The 17843-nt window shown below is 37.6% G+C and overlaps 1 protein-coding gene across 1 annotated transcript in view; it reads right to left on the bottom strand.

The window, feature by feature from the left end:
* The window catches only part of GUCY1A2 (guanylate cyclase 1 soluble subunit alpha 2), a 306446-nt gene that overhangs the window by 217471 nt on the left and 71132 nt on the right, over positions 1 to 17843 (bottom strand). The window contains exon 5 of the mRNA XM_021696606.2: positions 15464 to 16182. Coding sequence (XP_021552281.2) covers positions 15464 to 16182 — 719 coding nt within the window. The remainder of the gene's footprint in view (positions 1 to 15463; positions 16183 to 17843) is intronic.

Below are 17843 nucleotides of genomic sequence, written 5' to 3'. Positions count from 1 at the left end.
ACATTTCAAGAAGAATTAATACCTATTCTTCTGAAACTGTTCCAAAAAATAGAAATGGAAGGAAAACTTCCAAACTCGTTTTATGAGGCCAGCATTACCTTGATCCCAAAATCAAAGGCCCCATCAAAAGGGAGAATTAGAGACCAATTTCCCTGATGAACATGGATGCAAAAATTCTCACCAAAATACTAGCCGAAAGGATCCAACAGTACAATAAAAGGATTATTCACCATGACCACATGGGATTTATTCCTGGGCTGCAAGGTGGTTCAACATCCACAAATCAACCAATGTGATACAATACTTTAATCAAAGAAAGAACAAGAACCATATGATCCCCTCAATAGATGCAGAAAAAGCATTTGACAAAGTACAGCATCCTTTCTTGATTAAAACTCTTCAGAGTGTAGGGATAGAGGAAACATACCTCAATATCATAAAAGCCATCTATGAAAAACCCACAGAGAACATCATTCTCAATGGGGAAAAACTGAGAGCTTTCCCCCTAAGGTCAGGAACACAGCAGGGATGTCCACTATCACCACTGCTATTCAACACAGTACTAGAAGTCCCAGCAACAGCAATCAGACAACAAAAAGAAATAAAAGGCATTTGAATCAGCAAAGAAGTCAAACTCTCACTCTTTGCAGATGATATGATACTTTATGTGGAAAACCCAAAAGACTCCACCCCAAAACTGCTAGAACTCATACAGGAATTCAGTCAAGTGGCAGGATATAAAATCAATGCACAGAAATCAGTGGCATTCCTATACACCAACAACAAGACAGAAGAAAGAGAAATTAAGGAGTCGATCCCATTCACAATTGCACCCAAAACCATAAGATACCTAGGAATAAATCTAACCAAAGAGTTAACCAAATCTAACCAAATCTAACCAAAGAATCTGTACTCAGAAAATTATAAAATACTCATGAAAGAAATTGAGGAAGACACAAAGAATGGAAAAACGTTCCATGTTCATGGATTGGAAGAACAAATATTGTGAAGATGTTAATGCTACCTAGAGCAAGCTACACATTTAATGCAATCCCTATCAAAATACCATCCCCTTTTTTCAAAGAAATGGAACAAATAATCCTAAAATTTGTATGGAACCAGAAAAGACCCCACATAGCCAGAGGAATGTTGAAAAAGAAAAGCAAAGCTGGTGGCATCACAATTCCAGACTTCAAGTTCTATTACAAAGCTGTCATCATCAAGACAGTATGGTACTGGCACAAAAACAGACACACAGATCAATGGAACAGAATAGAGAGCCCACAGATGGACCCTCAACTCTATGGTCAATTAATCTTTGACAAAGCAGGAAAGAATGTCCAATGGAAAAAAGACAGTCTCCTCAACAAATGGTGTTGGGAAAATTGGATAGCCACATGCAGAAGAATGAAACTGGACCCTTTCCTTACACCACACAAAAATAGACTCAGAATGGATGAAAGACCTCAACGTGAGACAGGAGTCCATCAAAATCCTAAAGGAGAACACAGGCAGCAACCTCTTCGACCTCAGCCGCAGCAAATTCTTTCTAGAAACATTGCCAAAGGCAAGGGAAGCAAGGGCAAAAATGAACTATTGGGACTTCATCAAAGATAAAAAGCTTTTGCACAGCAAAAGAAACAGTCAACAAAACCAAAAGACAACCGACAGAATGGGAGAAGATATTTGCAAATGACCTATCAGATAAGGGGCTAGTATCCAAAATCTATAAAGAACTTCTCAAACTCGGGGCACCTGGGTGGCTCAGTCGTTAAGCATCTGCCTTTGGCTCAGGTCATGATCCCAGGGTCCTGGGATCAAGCCCCGCATGGGGCTCCCTGCTCCGCGGGAAGCCTGCTTCTCCCTCTCCCACTCCCCCTGCTTGTGTTCCCTCTCTCGCTGTGTCTCTCTCTGTCAAATAAATAAAATCTTTAAAAAAAAAAAAAAAGAACTTCTCAAACTCAACACCCAAAGAACAAATGATCCAATCAAGAAATGGGCAGAAGACATGAACAGACATTTTTCCAAAGACATCCAACTGGCCAACAGACACATGAAAAAGTGCTCAACGTTGCTCGGCATCAGGGAAATGCAAATCAAAACCTCAATGAGATACCACCTCACACCTGTCAGAATGGCTAAAATTAACAAGTCAGGAAACGACAGATGTTGGCGGGGATGCGGAGAAAGGGGAACCTTCCTACACTGTTGGTGGGAATGCAAGCTGGTGCAGCCACTCTGGAAAACAATATGGAGATTCCTCAAAAAGTTGAAAACAGAGCTTCCCTACGACCCAGCAATTGCACTACTGGGTATTTACCCCAAAGATACAAATGTAGTGATCTGAAGGGGCACATGCACCCCAATGTTTAGAGCAGCAATGTCCACAATAGCCAAACTATGGAAAGAGCCAAGATGTCCATCAACAGATAAATGGATTAAGAAGATGTGGTGTGGAATATTATGCAGCTATCAAAAAAAAAAAACACTGAAATCTTGCCATTTGCAACGACGTTGATGGAACTGTATTATGCTGAGCCAAATACGTCAATCAGAGAAAGACATGTATCATATGATCTCACTGATATGAGGAATTCTTAATCTCAGGAAACAAACTGAGGGTTGCTGGAGTGGTGGGGTGTGGGAGGGATGGGGTGGGTAGGTGATAGACATTAGGGAGGGTATGTGCTATGGTGAGCGCTGTGAATTGTGTAAGACTGTTGAATCACAGACCTGTACCTCTGAAACAAATAATACATTATATGTTAGAAAAAAAAAAAAGACAATGATAGCAGGAAGGGAAAAATGAAGCGGGGGGGAATCGGGGAGGGAATCAGACGAACCATGAGAGACTATGGACTCTGAGAAACAAACTGAGGGTTTTAGAGGGGAGGGGGGGTGCGGGATGGGTTAGCCTGGTGATGGGTATTAAAGAGGGCACGCATTGAATGGATCACTGGGTGTTATATGCAAACAGTGAATCATGGAACACTGTATCAAAAACTAATGGTGTAATGTATGGTGATTAACATAACATAATAAAGTTTTAAAAAAACTAATGATGTACTATATGTTGGCTAATTGATAATAAAATAAATAAAATAATGAATTAAAAAATAGAACGACTTACAAGTCACTACACAATCAAGAAATAAGTCCTGATTGGTGTTCTGGAACTCAATAATAACAAATCTCAGAATCTTTGAAGAGCAAAGATGTAATGTATTTAAAGGAGTAGACAAAATCTAGCATATTGTGTTGCCAGGCCTCTGATATCTCCAGGAAGGCAGAGCAGTTATCAGGACCATCCAAGCTACCTTCCCACCGCACAGCTAACAGGATAACTGGCAGGTTCTGGGGTCCTCCCCTTTGATGAATACAGGGTGAAGTTTACTATGACAACTGTTGTGTGTTCTCTTAGGTGACACATCCTGTTGTAACAACAGTGACATGTCAATAATGTTTAATGATCTTGGAGTAATCCACTGGCCCCCTAATTCAGTTGCTGCTCAGAGGGAAAAAGGGAAGTCCAAAGGTATATACTGGCCTCGTGGTTCAACTGCAGCAGCAGGGTTCCCTACAGGCAGATTAAAAAGAACCCAGAGATACACCTGTCATTTCAACCAATGCTATGAATAAAAAAGACAAGGTACAAGAGAAGGAGATACTAAAATATACAAATAGTGTCGACTGGTAAAGGCTAGACTTACATTTGTACAGAACAGAAGTTCCTGAGCAAAAGTTTCTCCATAACTGCTTTTTACAGGTGAGTAAATTAAATATTGTACTAGACAATTACATGGGAACTAACAGGGATAGGGTTAGTAGATGTGCTGAAATGTTAGACTGCTGCTGAGTAACCAGAAAATATGACACACAAAAAAATAACTGCACTACTAAAGACAATCTGAAAAAAAAAAAAAAACTGTAAAGACTAAATTGGCACAGGTTACTCTTTTATCAGAAAAACAATTTTTAATCCAATCATCTACAACTATATAAATCATGAGTTTTATAGGAAAAAGAAAAATAGGTAAATCAAAATGTTATCAGTGGATATTTCAAAGTACTAATAATAAAAATAGATTTTTTTCATTGTGTTCTGCATTTTCCAAATTTGTACAAAGTATAAACTATTTCATAATAAAAGAACTTAATAAAGAGTCCAGTAACAAATTGAAAAAATATGATCAAAAATCTGCAGTAGCCAAAAAAAATATGTAGCTTTTATTATTTAAAATTTAAAAAAAAGAAAAAAGAAAGAAATTATGCTGGATGCCCCCAAAGGAATGTTTAACAATGATACAAAATGTGTCAAGTGGTGTAATGATGGAACCATGCAGGGAATCCTATTAGTACCAAGATATGAGAGAAATTCATGAGCTACACACACACACACACACGTGGAATATATAAAGGAATATATATGTATACATATATATACATATGTATATATTATATGGATATATTCCTTTAAAAAATCACATGCCACATTCACAGTGAGGTCTTCTCTGCCCAATCAATCTCTTCAACCCCTAAGACCACTCACTCTCTGTTAATAGCCATGTGCTATGTCTTTCCTAAAAATAAAGAGGAAGAATGATACAATTAGTGACTAATTTCTCACTGGAAACAACAGAGGCCAAAAGACACTGAACTGAATATTCAAATTGCCTGAAAAAGGATACTGCCAACCAAGAATTCTACAACCAAATAATCAAAACTGCAGGTAAAATAAAGATATACCCAGATAAACAAAAACTAACAGAACTTGTTGGTAGTGGATGGTATTAATAGTACAAGGCATACTAAAGGAACTCCTTCAAGTTGAAAGAAAATATATGAATACATGGAAAGAAATAAATAGACTGGTGATGGTCAATGTGTAGATAAATATAAGAGTATATGACTGATGACTGGGTAAAGATGATGTGGTATATGTGTACAATGGAATATTACTTGGCTGTAAAAAAGAAAGAAATCTTGCCATTTGCAATGATGTGGATGGATCTAGAGAGTTCTTTTTTTTTTTTTCTGGAGCTAGAGAGTATTATGCTAAGTGAAATCAGTGAGTCAGAAAAAGATAAAAATCATACGATTTCACTCATATGTGGAATTTAAAAAACAAAACAAACAAGCATAGGGAAAAGGAGAGAGAGAGAGGCAAACCAAGAAACAGACTCTGAAGTATAGAGAACAAATTATGGTGACCAGAGGGGAGGTCTGAGAGGGGATGCGGGAAATACATGATGGGGATTAAGAAGTGCACTTGTGATGAGCACCGGGTGATATATGGAAGTACTGAATCACTAAACTGTATATCTGAAACTACTATTACACTGTATGTTAATTAACTGGAATTTAAATAAAAACTTTTAAAAAGAGTATATAACACACTGGAATATATTTTTCATTTCTTTTTCTAACTCCTTTTAAAAAACAAATATATAGTTACAATTATTACACATAATTATTATCACATACATAATAATTATTATACATAACTAGGTTTATGTATGGTGGGGAGGAGGAATGGAGCTATATAGAAACAAAACTGTCTACCAACACTAGGGCAGTGTTAATTTGAAAGAGATTATGATAAGCTAAATTACATTGTAATCTCTAGAGTAATCACTAATAAAATAACTTTAAAAATGTATTTGTAAAATCAATAAGGAAATAAAGTGCCATACTAAAAATATTCATTTAATACAAAAGAATTCTTAAAAGAGGAATAGGGAACAAAAAGACATGAGACACAGTATAAACAAACAAAATGATAGATGTAATTCCAACCAAGTCAACAACTACATTAAATGTGAATATACTACAATTCCATCAAAAGGCAGAGATTATGAGACTGTATAAAAAAGTGAAAGCCAACTATATCTGTAAAAAACACCTTCAGATTCAAAGACAAACACAGGTTGAAAGTAAAAAGACAAAAAAAGATATACCATGCAAACTATTTATCAAACATTCAGAGAAAAAAATGGTAACAATCCTACACAAAGTCTTTCAGAAAAAGAGTAAGAATAAACTCTTCCCAACTCATTCTCTGAGGCCAAAGACATCACAAGAAAAAAATTTTAAAAGAAAGGAAAAATTCTACATACCAATAGCTCTCATGAACAAAGATGCAAAAATCCTTAACAAAATATTAGCAAACCAAATTCAGCAACATATAAAGAGATTTATAACATATAAACATGACCAAGTGGGATTTATCCCAAGATTTTTAGTTCAACATCTGGAAATTGTTAATATAATATGTCCTATTTACAGAATTAAGGGCAAAGCCATAAGACCATTTCAATACATAGAGAAAATAGACTAGACACAATCTAACACCTACTCATGATAAAAAGTCTCAACAAACTAGGAACAGAAAGGAATTTCCTCAATCTGATTAAAAACATTTCACACCTATGGTAAAAGACTGAATGCTTTTCTTTCTAAGTTCAGAAAAAGGCAAGGATATCCACGATCACCACTTTTATTCAACACTGTACTTAAGGTTCTAGCCAGTGTAATAGGTAAGGAAAGATTCAGGTAGGGGGAAGGGAGGGACATAGGGAAGGAGGGAGAAAAAGATAAATTTAAAAGTTAGAAGGACAACTATCTTAACTCTCAGACTACACGGACTCTTATGTAAAAAAAAATCCTAAAGAATCTACCCCCCCAAAAATAATATTATAGAATAGAAAAAAATGCTAAACTATTCTGAGTTTAGCAAGGCCATAGGAGTCAAGATCAATATACAGAAATAAGTTGTATTTCTATATTTTAATAAAAATGCAATTTCAAAACATTCTCTGTGTTACAGTAAGAAAGAAAAAAACAAAATAGTGCAAGACCTGCACACCAAAAGCTATAAAACCTTTGTTGACCAGGACGCCTGGTGGCTCAGTCAGTTAAGCCTCCGACTCCTGATTTCAGCTCAGGTCATGATCTCAAAGTCCTGGGACCAAACCCCACGTTGGGTTCCTCCCTCAGCAGGGAGTCTGCTTGAGGATTCTCTCTCCCTCTCCCTCTGTCCCTCCCCCCACTCACTTGCACACACTCACTCTAGAATAAATCTTTTAAAAAAAAACAACAACAAACCTTTGTTGACAAAAATTAAAGAAGATCTAAATTAACTGAGAGAGATATCTTCATGGAATAGAGGACTCAATATTTTAAGACAGCTATTCTTTCTAAATAAACCTACAGATTCAGTGCAATTGCTATCAAAATCCTAGAAGCTGTTGTAGAAATTGACACGTGTATCCTAAAATTTACATGGAAATACAAAGGACCAAGAATAGCCAACACAACTTTGAAAAAGAACAAACTTGAAAGACTTAAAACACCCAATTGCAAAACTTATTTGGATATAGTAATCAAAACACTATGTTATCACCATATGGTTAGATATTTTTTTAAAATGGAGAAGAACAGAAAGGCTAGAAAAAAATCTATGGTCAATTGATTCTTGATAAAGTTGCAAAGCCAATTCAATGGTGAAAACAGTTTTCTCGAAAACTGTGCTGGGACAGCTAGATGTCCCTGTGCAAAAAAATTAAACAAAAAATTAAAAAAAAAAACTTGGGCCCTCATGGTATACACAAAATATGTCTCAAAATGAATCACAAATCTAAGAGTTAAAATTAGAAAATATCTAGAAGAAAACAAAGGGGGAAATCTCCGTGGCCTTGAATTATGCAAAGATTCATTAGTTATCAGACTAAAAGCAAATAATAGTACTATCACAGTACCTTTGAGCTTCAAAAAGACAGTTACTTTTGAAGTCAACATAATATACAGTTACTTTTGAAGTCAATATAATATCCAGAATCTATATATTTAAAAAAAATACAATTCAACAGGAAGACAAACAACACAGATATGGGTAAAACATTCGATTAGACATTTAACCAAAGAAATTATACCGATAGCTAATAAGCACAAGAAAAGATGCTTCACATCATTAGTCACTGGGGAAATGTAAATTAAAACCCAGGATTCTACTTTACATTTACCAGGATGGTCATGGTCAAGAAGAGTACCAATACCCAGTGTTGGTGAGAACATGAAGAAACTTGAACCCAAATATGTTGGTTAAATAGCAAGTAGCATAGCCTCTTTGTTCAACAGCATGGCAATTCCTTTAAAAAGTTAAACATAGCATATGACACAGCAATCCCTCTGCTAGGAATCTGTCTAGGAGAAATGGACATATATCCAACACAAACACTTATATGCAAATGTTCACTGCAACATTATTCCTAACAGCCAAAATCTGAAAAGAAGCCAGTGTCCATCCACTGGTAAATGGGTTAAAAAACAAAACAAAACTGCAGTATATTTGTGCAATGGAATACTGTACTAAAAATGAACAAGTTACTCATGCATGCAACATGGATAAACCTCAAAAACATTATGCCAGACAAGATGACATATTTGTATGATTACATTTTTAAGAAATGTCTTCAAAAGACAAATCTATGCAGATGCAAATAGGCCAGTGGTTGCCTGGGGTCAGCAGTAGAAGCAAGGATTGACCACAGATGGGCACAGGAAACTTTGGAGGGTGATAAAATGTTCCAAGACTGTATTGTTGTGATAGTCACACAATTATATACATTTACCAAAAATCATTGCACTGTATGCTTATGAAAAACGTTCATGTGAATCAAGAGAGCACCATCAAAAATGAGGGAGGCAATGAATTCAAAACAGCTCTTCAGCTTTTAAGACTGAAAGCTACCAGTTAAAATGAAATGATTCTAAGTTAAAAACCAAAGGAGCAATTAAAGAAAGATTCTGAACAATTTGTGACTAAAAGGGCCAATCCTCCCCACCCAGCACATACCACAGTAGAACTCAATAATGTCTGATCTATGATACGAGGCACCTCCTTTGTAAGTTCAGGAGTGCAATCTTTCCTAACAAAAATAAAAACATGGTAAAATGGGCACTTGAAGCATGAAGATCACTGTAGGGAATATATAATTCACCATGTAACATCCACCTTGTCCTCTGACTACACAGAATTCAGTAACTATACAGTAACATAGCACTGTATGGGGATTTTAACATTATAGGGTTTTTTGTTTTGTTTTGTTTTTTTAGTGAAAGAGCCAGAATGAACCTCAGCAACACCTGCATCTGAATCTGAATTTGTCTAACCTACTTTAAAAGGCAGTTTATGGTCAGGGAGCAGTTCCAGAGAAAAACCAAAAAAAAAAAAAAAAAAAGTAAAGAGCTCATTTGTAATTACAAAAGCAAAGAAAACTCCAGATAATTTTGAATGAAGTTATTTCTATGTTCTCTAATGCTAATTTATAGAGAAAGCCCTAATGACATTTTGTCCATCACGAAAATTATTGTTCAATATTTGGAATTCTCTAACAGAATGTTCTGACCTGAAAAGAGGAGAAATGCTCCCCTTTTCCCAAATTAAATTAAATTTATATTGAAGTCAAATATGTATTCTTGACAGCCGGGTGAAATCTGTCTTTCAACGATGTCATTAAGGTTTGGTAAGATTAATAAAAACATTTTCAACTTTTTAATCATCCTGTCAGAAGATGGGCCCATGTCCAGGAAAGAGAAAGGACTAGTTTGAAACCTGATCTGGCCACAGAAAATCAGAGGTTAATTCCTCCTTTATTCTTTGAAAATGATTTCCCGGCATTTGTTTTGCAGCTTCTAATTAGTAAGACAAATGTGAGAATATTTCTAGGGATTGACAAAGAAATGTGTTGTTGTTAATGCTTTTCCCCAGTTTCCACCCTGAGACCAAAGGTGAAGATGAATAACAAGGCCATCGCGCCATTGTAGGGATGATGTATTTCAAAAGCTGGACTCCTTCCACAATGTTATTAAAGTTCTTTGAAGCGTTGCTACTAAGAAAAAAATGTCAAAAGAACTCATGTTGTTTATTATTTCTCAAATCCACTGCTATTTCAGGTTGCGCCTACGCAGACCAGTCCATTTGAGTTTGGAAGGCAACTGGCATATCCACAGGTAAGAAAAACTTGACTCCAAACTTTAGTGAATCTGAAAAGGAGACTAGTGATTTTAAAACAATAATAGTCTCTAAAGAAAAAGCAGATCCCTAAGTCATATTTTAGGAAGATGCTAGGTAGGCTTGATATTTCTCTAAAATTATTAAAGCTACTGAGTCCAGTCCTTTCTTCTCTAAGGCAGTAAGTGAGGAGGAAGATGGATAGATAGGAAGGTTACAAGTGTGAAGAACAGTAATAGTGGTAGAAGTAATAATCAACATTTATTCAGTGATCAACGCTGAGGCTGAAGATAGAAAAATGTTACATGGACTGTCATTTAATCCTCACAAGTAAGTGAGGGAGGCAGCCTAAGTTGTCAGAGAATTACTTTAACTTAGTCCTGATAATAGGATGAGCTCTTCATGGTTGAAAAGTCAGATTCCCCTCTGCTTCTCTTTATTTTTTTTTATTATGTTATGTTAATCACCATACATTACATCATTAGTTTTTGATGTAGTGTTCCATGATTCATTGTTTGCGTATAACACCCAGTGCTCCATGCAGTACATGCCCTCCTTAATACTCCTCACCAGGCTCACCCAATCCCCCCACCCCCCTCCCCTCTAGAACACTCAGTTTGTTTTTCAGAGTCCATCGTCTCTCATGGTTTGTCTCCCCCTCCGATTTCCCCCCTTCATTCTTCCCCTCCTACTATCTTCTTCTTTTTTGTTTTTCTTAACATATACTGCATTATTTGTTTCAGAAGTACAGGTCTGTGATTCATCAGTCTTACACAATTCACAGCGCTCACCATAGCACATACCCTCCCTAATGTCTATCACCCAGCCACCCCATCCCTCCCACCCCACCCCGCACTCCAGCAACCCTCAGTTTGTTTCCTGAGATTAAGAACTCCTCATATCAGTGAGGTCATATGATACATGTCTTTCTCTGATTGACTTATTTCGCTCAGCATAACACCCTCCAGTTCCATCCACGTCGTTGCAAATGGCAAGATTTCATTCCTTTTGATGGCTGCATAATATTCCATTGTATATACATACTAAATCTTCTTTATCCATTCATCTGTCGATGGACATCTTGGCTCTTTCCATAGTTTGGCTATTGTGGACATTGCTGCTATAAACGTCAGGGTGCACGTACCCTTTCAGATCACTACATTTGTATCTTTGGAGTAAATACCCAGTAGTGCAATTTCTGGGTCATATGGTAGCTCTATTTTTAACTTTTTGAGGAACCTCCATACTGTTTTCCAGAGTGGCTGCACCAGCTTGCATTCCCACCAACAGTGTAGGAGGGTTCCCCTTTCTCCGCATCCCCGCCAACATCTGTCGTTTCCTGACTTGTTAATTTTAGCCATTCTGACAGGTGTGAGGTGGTATCTCATTGAGGTTTTGATTTGGATTTCCCTGATGCTGAGCGATGTTGAGCACTTTTTCGTGTGTCTGTTGGCCATTTGGATGTCTTCTTTGGAAAAATGTCTGTTCATGTCTTCTGCCCATTTCTTGATTGGATCATTTGTTCTTTGGGTGTTGAGTTTGATGAGTTCTTTATAGATTTTGGATACTAGCCCTTTATCTCATGTGTCATTTGCAAATATCCTCTCCCATTCTGTCGGTTGTCTTTTGGTTTTGTTGACTGTTTCTTTTGCTGTGCAAAAGCTTTTTATCTTTGATGAAGCCCCAATAGTTCATTTTTGCCCTTGCTTCCCTTGCCTTTGGCGATGTTTCTAGGAAGAAGTTGCTGCAGCTGAGGTCGAAGAGGTTGCTGCCTGTGTTCTCCTTTAGGATTTTGATGGCCTCCTGTCTCACATTTAGGTCTTTCAACCACTTTGAGTCTATTTTTGTGTGTGGTGTAAGGAAATGGTCCAGTTTCATTCTTCTGCATGTGGCTGAAGCAAACCCATGTAGCATTGACCTATGTGTCTGTTCTCTGCCATTCCTCTGGTTTCTAACAGCCCTATTTACAAACACAGCCTCCTCCACACAATAAGGCTTTGGAACCTATGTCAATTTTTTATTTATATGACTAGATGTGATCCCCCAAACTACACACCAGACTGCAACAAATTTCTTCTTAAACTCACAGTGATGCCTCAAAAGATTTAGGTGATTAACTTCCAAATTCTCAGAATAATAGTGAGATCTGAATGACCTAACAATGCACAGCACAAATTAAAATAGATTCATAATTTGCCATGAATTCCCAATGCTGAATCTGTTCTTTTTTAACAATGAACTAATTCATTCATCTCTAATACTTGACATCAGATAAGGAAAGATGATGAAAAGAAGTTGAGCTTTAAGGAACGATAGAAACACAGCAATGCCATATGGGAGGACAAGAAAAGAGAGAGAGAGAAGACTATGTAAGACCTGGGTGATCGCTTAGAAGATGCACAAGAGCCAAATAATGGGACTCAAAGCTTGGTCGGTCCATCTGGAAGAGTCCCTTCTGACTTCAGAACTCTGTTGAGTTGTAACCTGCCAGTGATGACTGCATCAGATATCTCTCAGTGACATTCTCCCTTCTGGTAACCAACCATTCTGTCTTTGTAACTCATCCCTGCACAATCAAGATGCAAATTCTCTACAACCAGGATCCTGGCTTTCTGTTTCATTTGCCTATCACCAAATTGCTCACAAGCGTGTCCTACCTCCTGTCTATAGTAAACCAACAATTGACAGCAAAAATGGAAAAGATCATGGTTTAGCAAAAACATTACAGTTCATTCTGCAAATGATTTATTGTCACTCAGCTGCATGATTAGCTCTTGTTTTTCATTTTTTGCGTTTTTTTTTTTCTGGACCGCGGGAGTGGTGGTTCATTGGTATTAAGGGCATAGCCAAAATAGTTAAATTATCATGAAAGCCTCCATTGTTAGACAAAGGAATATCCTAAATTATTTTTAAAATTGCCCTTTCTTACCAAGGCCCAGTAAACAATTAGAAACTTCAGACAACATGGAGTTATTTATTAACAAGAAGAGCCCTTATGGGGAAAATAATGAATATCAAGATCAAATTTATCAACAGACCTGTAATTTTTAAACTTGATTCTCTTTCCTCCTTCCATGGCTTCAAAAAATACAAATTTGGGATTTGGAAACATAGTAATTCAAAAATGTTACTCATCTGGTTAAGACTCCATGCCCTAACTTTATTGACTACCATTCCAATTTAGGCCAAGAATGGCTTCCCAAATGTCCCACGTGGCAAACCCAGGTAAATAAACAAAACAGAAACATTAAGGATGAGAGGATTGCTATCCTTATTCTAACTAAATATCCTGCCTATTCTTTTTAAGCTGTCACTGCCATATTTAAGTTATAACTGTATCTTCTCAATGAGAACAGTGCCTTATTATTGGAATTGGCAGGGGGCCTTGACATTTGAGTCATCATTTCATTATGCCTATTCCTTACCCTGGTATACAAGTTAAATAGAAATACAAGCCAGATGAAATATAGGGGGGGGGAAATCCGAAGCAATCACTTTAAAATGAATTAATTTTTCTCAAATCTACAAATATAGAGAGCAATTAACATGGATAATAATATATTCCACCTCAGGCACATTTTCAAAAATATTCACTCCAATTTCAGAGGCCAAACCTGCTCAAACCCTTCTAGCCAAACACTTCACTTCTGCAAAACAGAACCGACAGCTTTAATATTCTCTAAGTTATAAAGATAGAATAATTCCCCTTTTAAATCAACTACAACTATGGGAAAAAACACACATTTAACAGATTTCCTCTTTTTCTAAACAGCTTCAAAAATGGGCAGCAATCACTGAACATATAAATATATATATAAAATACGCACATGTGAAAAGTATTATTTAAAACGTGTAATCACATAGAAAAATAACAATTCATTCAGACTAAAATATCCAAATGTGCCTAGCTGGAATTTCAGGTTTATCCGTAGATGTTTTGAAATCACTGAACATAAATGATGAAAAATGGTAGGTCACAGGACCCAGACATCCTGAATAAATGGGCATCATTCCCTAGTTCTCAAGCATTTTGTTAAAAATTTTTCCACTGAATTTCAAAATGATAAAAATCAGTTCTAACATGAATGCTATATAAAATCCTCAAAAATATCTTTGGCTCTGCTTCCAGGAGGCTATTCCCTTGTTTACTTATGATGGCAGGTGCTCCAGAATATGTGATTATTCATTCACTGAGTTTTTAATCGTCTCTACAATTCTTCCTTTAGCCCAGAGCAGACTGTTCATTTCTTTTTTTTTTTTTTAAGATTTTATTTATTTACTTGACTGAGGATGAGACACAGCGAGAGAGGGAACACAAGCAGGCGGGAGGTGGGAGAGGGAGAAGCAGGCTTCCCGTGGAGCAGGGAGCCTGATGCAGGGCTCAATCCCCGGACCCTGGCATCATGACCTGAGCCAAAGGCAGAAGCTTAACAACTGAGCCACCCAGGTGCCCCAAGCCTGTTCATTTCTAAAAGCCAACAGCTTTCCCCAAAATGCTTGGGAACAAGCTGAAATCACCTAAAAGAACTTTATTGTCCTTGATACAAAATACTGAATAGCTCTACTAGAAGCTGAACATGCATATATGCAAATGTCTACTCTGGAACAGTATTATTTATATTATTTATTATCCTATTTAAAATAGTAATGACTAACTTTCTTTACATTTTATTATTCTAATGTTGACTTCTCCTAAAAAAAAAAAAAATTTACCTGAGGGAACATACTTGTGTAAACGAATTCAAGATTTAGCTTTTAGCTTTTTGTTTCTTTATAATTTATAACCCAGACTTTCCAAAAAGGGGATTCAAAGAAATTCACAATAATTCCTAGTGTTCACCGTGTTCTCCAAGCAGTGAGCATGTTCTGAAGGAAGGAGTCTGTTTTAATATTAAAATCTATTTAGAGAAGAAGTCTTGAGATCGTCCCTTAATTTTCCAACTTTTAGAAAATCCATTCTTCTGCAAACTGAGACAAAAATAGGATATAAACCAGATGTTCCTCAATTATGAAATTTAGAGCAGAGCACATTCAAAGTGGAGCTTGGTTTTCACCCCTATTTATTTTAGAAGGCAAGCAGGCCCCACAATGTGGGATTCCGTCTTACCATTTGTCTTGTAGTGTGACTTCAATCCGTAGAAATAGTCATGGGTTTACAGTATCAGGCTTTAAGGGAGTCCTATCATTTCTGTAATTACTATGGCTGGTATTAATAAGTATCTTCTTTTTATATGCTGAAATAAATTAATGGAAGAGGCAGACACTATGCAAAATGGCTGGGAAGAAGGCCAAATCTTTTTACATACATCCAGGCACCAGTGATTTCCAAAATGACACTTTAAGCTCTCTTGCCTAAATAATTACAAGGACAGCCAGCCAGCATGTAATTTACTGAAATAATTACGCACTCTTCCAGTTCCCACCACCCAGCTCCAGCCCGTGGCCACTTACCTTGTCTTTGTTTTCAGTGCCAGAAGCCTCGGGCTTGGTCCTGATCACGAATGGGGTGGACAGGCGCAGCAGGACCCTCTCGAAGGCGGCATGAACCCTTGGAGACACGATCTCGAAGCAGTCCTGGAACTTGAGCACTTTGTGAGCATCACATCGAAGCTGCTTCCGCAGGCCTTCCCCTAGCTGAAGGACGGACATGTGGGGGTCGAACATCAGGTGGAAAGGGAAGGCTCTGCAGAAGGTGCTGATGCTGATTCTGAGGTCCGCGGGAACTTGGGAGGTGCCCTGGGGAAGGTTCTTCGTGATGGTGGTGTTTTCACATTCTTTGATAAGGAAGGTAAGACAGCCACAGTTGCCCGGGTTCGAAGCCTCAGAGCCCAGCTTCTCACCGGCAACTTGCTCCACCGCCACGTCCAGCCGGTAGATCTTCTTGGCTGCAGCCTTAACCATCCCGAGCACTGCGAACCCCACGGTATGGTGCGGGTGGAAATAGTGGAGCATCAGAGTGCCTTCAGGGAGCTCTTTGCATAGGAATGATGGCGACTCCAGAGTGGCCTGTTTTCCGAAAGAAGTTCTAATGTGTTCCAACAAAGCATCAAAGCCATTGAAAAAGTCCTGCAAGGTGCCGCCCACAGCTCGAAGGACTCTCTCATTCTCATCAAAGCATACATTAAAGAACTCCTCGCCAAATCTTTCTTGGATTTCCTCAAACTTCAAACCTGGAGGTAAACGGGTAGGAAATGTTAGAGAAGTACAATGAAATAATTGAATTTATAGCTTTTTTTAAGGCTTATCAAAGGGGATAACTAGTGAGCGAGGCAACAGAAGTATTCCCTTGGGCCCACAAATTCCCAAAGAGATGAATTCATTTTGAATTAGAGAAAGTAAATTTCAATTCATCTTCTGGAGGCTTCTAAGATGTTAATAAGCATAAACTTGTTTTAGTATTTTTGTTTGTTTTTAAATAGTCTTATTTTTTTAGAGCAGTTTTAGATTCACAGCAAAATTAAACAGTAAGTATGGATATTTTCCATAGAACCCTCTCCCCACAAACACACAACTTCCCCCTCACCCCACTATTAGTCCTGGGCTACTCTGATACATGTGTTACCACCAATGAACCTACAATAACACAGTATCACCTCCCAGAGTCCATAGTTTACATTAGGGCTCACTCTTGGTGGTTGCACTCTTGGGTTTGGACAACGGTGTAATGATATGTGTCCGCCATTGTAGCATCACACAAAGTAGCTTTGCTGCTTTAGAAATCCTCTGTGCTCTGCCTATTCACGCCTCCCTCCCCTGAGCCCCTATAGCATAAACTTTCCAAATGTTGCTAATCTAGCTGCTCACTCTTCTTTTCAATACCCTACTGCATTTGCTGTAATCAGCAGAAATAAGATCATCTTAATGATTTCCCTCTTCGTTAGAGTAACTTTTCAGAAGCAACTATAATGTTGTGTCTCTACTGCGCCCATCCACTATTACTATCTTATCAAAATTCATTTGTTAAGTGGGAAATATCACCCAGAGAGGGAATTTATGGTACCTGAGTGGGGAAAGACATCAGTTTATCTAGTGTCAACAGAAATAATTAAGTTAGACCCCAGTGAGAGAGAGACCAAACAGGGAACTAAAAATGGCAGAACTGTGGGCTGACTTGCATTCTTTCACCCGCAAAAATGAGAGCAGCCAAGAGTGGAGTAGGAATCTCACTAGAAAGAGTTAAAAGCCTTTGTATTCTCAGTTCATACTTCCATATGCCATGGCCAAAGGAATTCTATGTTACAGCAATGGAATTATAACAAAAAATACATACATACATACATACATACACACAATGCATGATGTAGAAATTAGAACCAGCCACACGTGATCTAGTTAGATCCACCCTTAAGGATGATCTGAGGAAAAATATGGAGGGAATTTATGGTCCAAAGAGGAAGAGTACAATGCATATATGAGAGTTGAGTGTAGGTGCTAAAGGAATCTTCCATATGGAGTCATTCTGTTTCTCCTTTGACTTTGGCTAGAATCAATACATGTAAGTTTGTGTATTCATATTTTCTTGCCTCGTCTACTGCAGCTTACAGGGAGGTCCTGAAGGTAAGGCAGGATTGGGAAAAGACAGAGGTCACCTTGCTAGTGTCCTGTTCAAGTACAGAGCAGTCTGGGTTGTCTACAGCTCGGCTTGCTGTTCCTACCTTTATCATTCCCTAAGGGTTCTCCCCATGCAGAAATGCAGGAATAGAACAGTCAACAATACCATTTGAAAAACACAGTCAAAACGCATCATGTATTTTTTGAGGCAGTACTACAGAGTATAAACATTGTGATAGCCAAGTGAAGAAATCAGTTTGACAAAAAAAGTTCTTAAAAG

Source organism: Neomonachus schauinslandi, chromosome 11, assembly GCF_002201575.2.
Source record: "Neomonachus schauinslandi chromosome 11, ASM220157v2, whole genome shotgun sequence".
NCBI classification, from domain to species: Eukaryota; Metazoa; Chordata; class Mammalia; order Carnivora; family Phocidae; genus Neomonachus; species Neomonachus schauinslandi.
The sequence above is the reverse complement of the archived record's forward strand: the minus strand, read 5'-3'. Positions and strand labels throughout refer to the sequence as shown.